This window comes from Nerophis lumbriciformis, linkage group LG17 (genome assembly GCF_033978685.3).
Source record: "Nerophis lumbriciformis linkage group LG17, RoL_Nlum_v2.1, whole genome shotgun sequence".
Lineage (NCBI taxonomy): Eukaryota > Metazoa > Chordata > Actinopteri > Syngnathiformes > Syngnathidae > Nerophis > Nerophis lumbriciformis.
The window spans coordinates 11,430,915-11,440,740 of record NC_084564.2 but is presented as its reverse complement, the minus strand read 5'-3'; the positions used below and the strand labels follow the sequence as shown (position 1 = coordinate 11,440,740).

The 9,826-nt window shown below is 41.9% G+C and overlaps 1 protein-coding gene across 2 annotated transcripts; it reads left to right on the top strand.

Annotated features, from left to right (window-relative positions):
* Positions 1 to 729: 729 nt before the first annotated feature.
* Positions 730 to 9,493, top strand: rpl35a (ribosomal protein L35a). 2 transcript variants are annotated; one of them, XM_061972471.1, is made up of 5 exons: positions 730 to 788; positions 1,265 to 1,300; positions 8,961 to 9,113; positions 9,183 to 9,327; positions 9,414 to 9,493. In XM_061972471.1, exons 2-5 carry the CDS (start codon positions 1,290 to 1,292, stop codon positions 9,435 to 9,437), a joined length of 333 nt encoding a protein of 110 aa, XP_061828455.1. In that variant the 5' UTR covers positions 730 to 788; positions 1,265 to 1,289; the 3' UTR covers positions 9,438 to 9,493. The 2 variants fall into 2 exon arrangements, with proteins under 2 accessions (XP_061828455.1, XP_061828456.1); XM_061972472.2 differs by lacking the exon at positions 730 to 788 and adding an exon at positions 871 to 1,094.
* The last annotated feature ends 333 nt before the right edge of the window (positions 9,494 to 9,826 follow it).

Genomic DNA, 9,826 nt, shown 5'->3' with positions numbered 1-9,826 from the left:
TGAGCTACACGGTGTCTTTCTTAAAACTCTTGTTTTGATTAGTTCTTGTGCTTTAAGCACACATATTCCTATTTTGAAAAAAATGTGTTTCTACCTGTTCCTAAACATTGCACATGCTAACACACTTTTTTAAACTCTTATGTTTTACTAGTACTTATGATACTTTTCACAACACTTTTTTTTGCTACTTAACCTATATCCATGTATTTCTGAATTGTGCGTTGTGGTCTAAATATCTATAAATTAATCCTTACTATCTTTACTTCTACTTTATCCATCCATCCATTTATTTTCTACCGCTTGTCCCGTTCGGGGGGTGCTGGAGCCTATCTCAGCTTACTTTATATTTGTCATTAATTAAATGATGGTTTTATTAACTGTAATTTAATACATTAACGAACATAGGTTATAAGTGTCCTATATAGAACAATTTATAAATGTTGATGAAATAGGCTCCAGCACCCCCCGCGACCCCGAACGGGACAAGCGGTAGTAAATGTATGGGATGGATATGTCAATGTTGAAAATGATAGAAATCGTGTCAAGAATGTATTGTGTGTACAAGTACGACGACAACATTCACCTTTTATCTGATTATAAAAGTAAGAAAAAAGTATATAATTAAATAACAAATAATGTTTATTGTTGGATTGTCATCGGTCGTATTGCATTAATATGTATCAGTATAGTATATTTTGATCAGGCACGCCGCGGCCACCACTGTTTACAATAATTTCCCAGAGTCCTTTGCGTCCGGTCTTTTTGCCATATCTGGGGCTGTAAAGCAGGTAAGACGGTCAACATGTCAAACAAAATAAGCCAGAAATCTGCCTTTTTTTGCGCGCTCTACTCATCAATTTCGCATTATCGCTTAACCCTGCGCTCATTTCAGTCTTTTTGTCATTGTGGACGTCGCGATGGCCGAGATTGAGACCGGATCCTGTTGCTAACTGCGGCTAGCACCGTGGGCTGTTCCGTTCCGTTGGCCGACATCAGAGGCCCATGTTGGCTTGGTTGTTGGAATAGTTCTCGGTCTTGTAGCACGTGTGTCTTACTGGGTGGATAATGCGAATAAAACGTGTTTACTTTTGATTGTAAGTTTTATCCAGTGCTTGACAGAGTATGTCGGCGGTCTTTGCGAGAAAAATTGACTTCGTAATACATTGCTTTATGGCTCCTGTTTATAATGAATGTTCTGACCTGTTAAGGGTATCAATGAAGTGCATTTTTACCAGTATCTAACACTGTCTGTCTGTGTACACAGGTGAGATCACCTGAGAAGAGTGACGATGCCAGGAAGGTAAGTTGCTGATTTAGTGTTTACCACAAGCTTATTTACAGTTTCAGTTTTTCACATATGTTGTAGTGCCATCTGTGAAAATAACTACCATATTTCCTTGAATTGCCGCGGGGTATATAGGTCAAACTCGTCTCATAAAATAATTAGCGCATGCCTAGAATTATCGCCGGGTCAAACTCGTTTCACAAAATAATTAGCGCTTGCCTAGAATTACCGCCGGGTCAAACTCGTTTCGCTAAATAATTAGTGTATGCCTAGTAGAGATGTGCGGTTTGCGGACACAACCGCCCGATCCACGGATTATCCGCGGATCGGGCGGATGAAATTAAAAAAAATTAGATTCTATCCGCGGGTCGGGTCGGGCGGTTGAAATAAAAATAAAAAAAAGATTTTAAATAGATTCAGGCGGGTGGCAGTTAAACCAATTCGGAAATATATATACATAGTTAAATGTTGTTACCCACATACGAAAAACGAGCAGGCACCTGCTGCATATGCCACAATTAACAGAAGAAGAAGAAAAAAAGAGATGGACACTTTTACGGAGCGGAGAAGGGACGCCTCGCCGGGGTCCGGAACCGAGGCCCCTTCCCCCGAGAGGGCCCCACCGGGAGCCGTAGCTGAGGCGATCCGCGAGAAGGGCCCGACGCACGTCCAGGGTCACCACCGCGCCCACCGCACCGACACCCCGCCTCGTCCGCCTTCGCAGCGGCCGGCATCACGCGCAGCAGGTAAGCAGCTTACCTGCTCGCCACCCCCGTGGCCGGGGGCTTGTAACAGGGGTCGCTCCGCCCGCGCAGCTTACCTGCCCGCCACACCTGTTGCCGGGGGCGCGTAACAGGGGTCACTCCGCGCGCAGTGCGCTCACGAAAGGGGTGGGGCTCACCCTGGTTGATATAGACAGCAGGACGGTGGCCATGGAAGTCGGAACCCGCTAAGGAGTGTGTAACAACCCACCTGCCGATTCAACTAGCCCTGAAAATGGATGGCGCTGGAGCGTCGGGCCCATACCCGGCCGTCGCCGGCAGCGAGACGCGCTTGGAGGTGCGCTCAGCGCGGCTCCCATATGATTGCGCACTGGTGTGCGTCTGGGCCGTGACAGCGTGGCACGCGAATGTCTGTGCTGCATTGGATCAGTCTCCTTTCTTTAACAGGCAAAAGCTTTATAACCTCACTAATGCCTTGCATCGTCTATATTAGATATATAACTGCGGGCGGGTGCGGTTCTGATCAAATGTTACATCGGGTGGATGGCGGATGGTTGACGACTTTCTGATGCGGTTGCGGATGAAATAATTGCCTATCCGCGCATCTCTAATGCCTAGAATTACCGCTGGATCAAACTCATTTTGCAAAATAATACATATGTATTGATATACACGGCCTCCTCAATCAGCCCCTGGGACAAGATGACGACCAAGACATAGCCATAAAAAGTGACACAGACCAAATTATTTCAAACGACGGTACTGCAGTTTTGGACGTACATGTCGGACAAGGTGACGGAGAAATGGACGACGCTGAAAATGAAGAAGTCTTAACAACTGATGGATCTCCACAGGATGTAGCACAAGTACCGTAGTACAGTGGTTCTCAACCTTTTTTCAGTGATGTACCCCCTGTGAATTTTTTTTTTAATTCAAGTACCCCCTAATCAGAGCAAAGCATTTTTGGTTGAAAAAAAGAGATAAAGAAGTAAAATACAGCACTATGTCATCAGTTTCTGATTTATTAAATTGTATAACAGTGCAAAATATTGCTCATTTGCAGTGGTCTTTCTTGAACTATTCGGAAATTAAGATAGGTTTTTATTTATATTTACAAAGGATTTTTGAATTGTTGCTATTTTTAGAATATATTAAAAAAAATCTCACGTACCCCCATTTGAGAACCACTGCCGTAGTAGATGTCCATCAAGGTGCAGTGGGGGAAGCATCTGTCAGTAATACCGACAGGTACATTTTCAGTTTGTTCAAGTTCAAATGATATTTTCTGTCTGGCCTCACGGATGTTGTTTACATTGATTGATAATGTTTGTTGTTACAATCGTAGTTAAGAATTAAAGTAGCATGTTTTATTTTCAATTTGTTTTTCATGCGTTTTTACATACAGAAAAATGCGTATGTAATTGTTGAATGACCCCTTGTAAAAATAAAGAGTGTCACGTTATAATTGCCTTTTCAGACCCAAACTAAAAGAACTGCCGGGATGATTCATTGTGCTTTAAATTTTATTGCGGCATTAAGCGATGTCATGATGGTATCCTTACATCACACTCAAATTTATAAGCGCATGCCTAAATGTACCGCATGCCTTTGGTAAGCGCCAGAGTGAGAAGAGGTTTTAAAATAATTACCGCATGTGTAAATTTACCGCATGCCTTTGGTAAGCGCCGGAGTGAGAAAAGGTTTTAAATTAATTACCGCCCAAGCGCTAATTCGAGGAAATACAGTATTAGGATTCTTCGCATGGGTTTAGGTTCTGAAACAGCATACCATTTATAGTCATGTAATACACATACATCTAGATTAGATTCTTCTCTGGTGTCGACATGCAATGGATATTGTTCCTAAAGCCATCCGGTTTTATTGGTTTCAAGCCCATGTGCCAGAACACGCAAATTACGCATTGACGATATTCGTTTTTGTGGTTACGTACGTAAAATTGTACAGTGGAACCTCGTTTTGCGAACTGAGGTGGTTCTTAAACATAGTTCTTAAATCAAGGTTGGTATAGCAAATTAAATTATTGCATAAGAAACAATGTAAATATGAATATTGGTTTCCAGCCTTGACAAAGGTCCATATTTTAGTGAAGTCTTGTATACTTTGAACTAGGGCTGGGCGATAAGGCCTTTTTTTAATATCGCGATATACGATATATATCTCGATATTTTGCCTTAGCCTTGAATGAACACTTGATGCATATAATCACAGCAGTATGATGATTCTATGTGTCTACATTAAAACATTCTTCTTCATACTGCATTAATATATATTACTTTAAAACTTTCATGCAGAGAAGGAAATCACAACTAAAAAAATCACTATTTTTTTCATACGGTGTTGATCTGGAAATGTTTGCCTCGGCATTTTGATGGTGTGGGCGTGTGGCACCGAACGGAGATGTTGACATGCAGAGTATAAGCACTGTTCATTCTCTAGCAGGTGACTTTTCAAATGATGCTGCATATTAGCAGTAATGCTACTTCTTATAGCAACGCTTTCGCCCCACACTTGACAAATTACGGTTGTCTGTTCGACATATTCCCACTTGAAGCCAAACCACCGCCAGACAATGGACCCCCTGCTGTTTTTTGGAGGAATTAATTATTCCTTCATTTGTTACCAGATTCGCACCTTCCTTCTCTCGTATTACCGCTAGCATCACAGCTAACGTTAGCCATGCTGCTACCTCTTTGCTGCGCGAGGGCGTATACGTATGTGCGACGTATGTCGTGACAGTATGTGACGTGTGTAGAAGCTGCGCTTGCTGTCTGTGAGAAGGAGAGACAGGAAAGAGCGAGGAGAGCCTGTAGTGTAATGCCCGCAGCTAAAAGCAACTGCGGGAGAACGCATACTCTAATATCACGATGGTCATTTTCTATATCGCACAGACAAACCCGCGATATATCGCGCATATCGATATATCGCCCAGCCCTACTTTGAACACAATATAAAGTGTTACGCCGTACTGTATATCAAACAGTAAGGGGTGATGGATCAACTTTCTCTTAACAAGCCAAAAAAACAAGGTGAACTGTCCTGCATGCACTGCTCTGCCAACATGCGCACACAGAAGACCCCTTGGTGCCCTCATAAACGGTTAGAAATCATAAAAAATGTTAACCATATTGCTACACTAACAAACATTTAAAAATAGGAAAATCCACTTACATTACCATTGGCAACGGAGGAGCTGACAAGAAAAGACTGGGAGATTGGCTAGGTTCCGCTGAATGAGAGTAACTCCTCCTCTGTGCAATAAGTTTGCTTTGGCATCTTATTCTAGAAAAAATCTGGTCTCATCACAATTGAAACTTCCTGTGGTAGGCAGCCTCCTTTGTAGATTCTTCCATACTCGTGAGCGCAATTAATGTACTCCTTGCAAACTTTTATTTTTCCCAACTCCCCAGCGAGTCCCTCCTTTCCACGCTGGTCTGTCTTTTTGGGACTCGTATTGAGTTAGTGTAACAGGCACCAGCCAGTGTGACAGCGCCAGGTTCATAAACCTCACAACTTCAAAACAATGTGTTAGTTAAGCCTAGCGGCTAGCACACTTACCTCTCAGAGGGAATTCGCAGTAAGGCAAGATTGATACACAAGATAGAGCCGCTACATTAGCAACATGCCTCAAAATGGAAAAATACAAAAGGCACACATGCTGAAGCCTTCAAAAGTGACTAGTGTACTGCGCAGCAATTGACGAGGAAGGCTCTGCCTCCCCAAAAATGCTCCGTCCTGTTTTTTTCCCACAGGCGTGACGCAAAAATATTTTTCACACAACTTTATCTCACACTTGTTAGCTAGCTAGAAAGGTACAAGCTAACACTCTTATCGAGGTTGAAACAAATCCTCCCTTTAGACGTCTGACATCATGTCTTCGTTTTAAATGCAAGGTCTGCTTTGCGAAATGAGCAAGGTATTCATGTTTTTGACAAGAATAAGAGGAAATATCCTCACACTTTACACATTATCACTGGCAATGTTTCTGCAAGTTGTGATGCAGACCCACTTCCGCGTGGAAAAGCATGAGTGATGACGTCACAAGTATTGTGGACAACAAATTTTAATGTTGACAAATTGTTGCAGCCAAACAGAAGGATAATGGAAGTGTGGATAGAAACATGTTACAACAAAGTAACCAGATATTAACAGTAAATAAAAAAATGCGTGGTTGTGATAAAATACAACTTGAAATTACACAATGTACTGCATATGTCTGTTGCCAAATTAGGAGTCTTTAACCCTTTTTGAAATTGATAAATATACCATAGATATCTCCATTGCAGGAGGCTGTAGTATATATTGCAATTTACTGTATGTTTTTAACCAAAGGATAATGATGGATATTATTGAATGTTCATTGTATGATAACCTGTTACAGCTTCAAACATGTTGTATTGCTAGCCAGCTGCTCACCCTGCTAACTAGGGATGGATATCAAATTTGGTACTTTTATAAGCACTGACCGAATTCTGTCAGTATCGTTTGACGTAAAATCAAACAGTTCCATATTTCAATATCTTTTTGTTTCATGTGACCTCACGTCTGGTTGCAAAATAAACACAGACTCACGTAAACACTTTGGGCGAACTCAGCTAAACTTTTAAGTAATGTTGCAATTTTCACACCAAGAAAGCGAGTACCGTATTTTCCGCACCATAAGGCGCCCTGGGTTAAAAGCCGCGCCTTCAATGAACGGCATATTTCAAAACTTTGTCCACCTATAAGCCGCCCGGTGTTGTAAGCCGCATCTAACTGCGCTAAAGGAATGTCAAAAAAACAGTCAGATAGGTCAGTCAAACTTTAATAATATATTAAAAACCAGCGTTCTAACAACTCTGTTCACTCCCAAAATGTACGCAAATGTGCAATCACAAACATACGTATATCAACATGGACAGAGCTGCGTGAAAAAAGCCACCCGGCCTCTTCGCGTAAACTTAAACTTACCTTAACCACTCGCTCATCTTTTCTTCATCCATCCCTTCGAGTTAGCTTTTATGATGACGCCGGCTGGAAAGGTCTCTTTTGGCAAGGTCTTCCTTTTGAATATCACCATGGGTGGAAGTTTCATTAGCATGGCAAGCTAGAACCACAGTGAAGGATGACTTCTCATTCCCTGTGGTGCGAATATTCACCGTACGTGCTCCCGTTCCACAGTGCGGTTCACAGGAATATCAGTTGCTGTGAAATACGGTAGTAATCCGTGTGCGGATGGAGAGATTGCGTCTTTTCATGAACCAGATCCTTGTTGCTTTGTAGGAGCCATTTTGTGGTCTTTACAGATGTAAACACACAAAGGAAATGAAACGTACGGTGATATCCGCGCGCTTTTTCTTCTTCTACGCGGGCGGGTGGTTGCTTACAGTAGAAGAAGAAGCGCTTCCTGTTCTATGGGGGCGGGTGCTTACCTTGGCGGTTGCTTGCGTAGAAGAAGAAGCGCTTCCTGTTCTACCGGGAAAAAAGATGGCGGCTGTTTACCGAAGTTGCGAGACCAAAACTTTATGAAAATGAATCTTAATATTTATCCATATATAAAGCGCACCGGGTTAAAAGCCGCACTGTCAGCTTTTGAGTAAATTTGTGGTTTTTAGGTGCGGCTAATAGTGCGGAAAATACGGTATGCTTGAGAGAAAATGTTTGACTGTAAAGTAAGGCTCTGCTCTTTCAGAATGCACTAGCTTAATGCTTATTTTCATTGGGTTTGCCATAGACAGGCTACTATTAGCATTAGCAATTTTACATGGCAATTTCAACCCCTCCACATTTGGCAATGACACCTACAGCAAAGATGAATGTTACAATCAAACAGCAGGTGTGTAATAATCGCGATACTTACAGTATTAACATATTGTAGGGTGCAACATAACACATTGAACTTCCAGTAAAAAGCTACTTCTTAGACAACATACTCTAGATCAGTGGTTCTCAAATGGGGGTACGCGTACCCCTGGGGGTACTTGAAGGTATGCCAAGGGGTACGTGAGATTTTTTTTTAATATTCTAAAAATAGCAACAATTCAAAAATCCTTTACAAATATATTTATTGAATAATACTTCAACAAACTATGAATGTAAGTTCATAAACTGAACATCAAATCAAGTAGGCTATTCCATTCATTACCATAAACCCAGAGTTTCCCCATGCCATGATGGTTTGACCCTCACTAAAATGTCTGTCAAAAAGAACTGTGAAAAGAAATGCAACAATGCAATATTCAGTGTTGACAGCTAGATTTTTTTGTGGACATGTTCCATAAATATTGATGTTTAAGATTTCTTTTTTTGTGAATAAATGTTTAGAATTAAGTTCATGAATCCAGATGGATCTCTATTACAATCCCCAAAGACGGCACTTTAAGTTGATTACTTCTATGTGTAGAAATCTGTATTTATAATTGAATCACTTGTTTATTTTTCAACAAGTTTTTAGTTATTTTATATATTTTTTTCCAAACAGTTCAAGAAAGACCACTACAAATGAGCAATATTTTGCAGTGTTATACAATTTAATAAATCAGAAACTGATGACATAATGCTGTATTTTACTTCTTTACCTCTTTTTTTTCAACCAAAAATGTTTTGCTCTGATTAGGGGGTACTTGAATTAAAAAAAATGTTCACAGGGGGTACATCACTGAAAAAAGGTTGAGAACCACTGCTCTGGATAGCCTATACATTACTGCCATCTAATGTCTTGGAAGTGCAACTGCATTGCAGATGAGACTCATTTAATAAAACTAGATAACTGGACAGCACAGTTATCAGTTCATTTTTAAATGTTCCATAAAAGAATGAAAGTATTAACACATACAAAAGTTCCAAGAATTGGTACCGTCAAGTACCAGTACCGATTCCCAGGTACCAGGAATCTATCGTATCTGTTCAAATGTGAATAGTACCCGTCCCTACTGCTAACGTGTGTTTGTGTGCAGACTGTGGAGTAAGGCCATCTTTGCTGGCTACAAGCGTGGTCTGAGGAACCAGCGCGAGCACACGGCACTCCTCAAAGTGGAAGGATGTTACAGTCGTGGCGAGGTGGACTTCTACCTCGGCAAACGCTGTGCTTACGTCTATAAGGCCAAAAAGTAAGGCAGCACTTTGTCAAACATCTTGTAAACATTACTTTACACTGGTTGTGTGTGTGTGTGTGTCAGGAAGACGAGGACCCCTGGTGGTAAGGCCAACAAGACTCGTGTTATTTGGGGAAAGGTGACCCGCGCACACGGGAACAGCGGCATGGTTCGCGCCAAGTTCAGGAGCAACCTTCCGGCCAAAGCGATGGGACATCGCATCAGAGTGGTGAGTGGCGTAGTTTGGTGCTACACGCAGCCTGGTCCACATGAGGAGTGTCCAAACAGTCTCATGATCACTTCCTGTTTCCGCAGATGATGTACCCATCTCGAGTGTGACGGCGCCTTAGCAGCTTGTTGTTTGTAAATAAACAATAAAATGGACCCCATCAGTATGCTTCATCTCATATTTTGTAAACTTCACCCACCAATCAGAAGAGACCTCAGCAGTCTTGTGTGGTCACTACATTAGGTACACTAGTGGTTAGAGTGTCTGCCCTGAGATCGGGAGGTCGTGAGTTCAAACTCCGGCAGAGTCATACCAAAGGCTATAAAAATGAGACCCATTATCTCCCTGTTTGGCACTCAGCATCAAGGGTTGGAATTGGTGGTTAAATCACCAAAAATGATTCCCGGGCGCAGCCACCGCTGCTGCCCACTGCTCCCCTCACCTCCCAGGTCAAATGCAGAGGATAATCTCACCACACCTAGTGTGGTGAGATGATCAT

Bases quoted from the DNA above. Each gene is read 5' to 3' on its own strand.
- rpl35a (XM_061972471.1), top strand. The intron at 9,114-9,182 runs GTAAGGCAGCAC...TGTGTGTGTCAG, and splicing joins TACGTCTATAAGGCCAAAAA to GAAGACGAGGACCCCTGGTG. The intron at 9,328-9,413 runs GTGAGTGGCGTA...CTGTTTCCGCAG, and splicing joins TGGGACATCGCATCAGAGTG to ATGATGTACCCATCTCGAGT.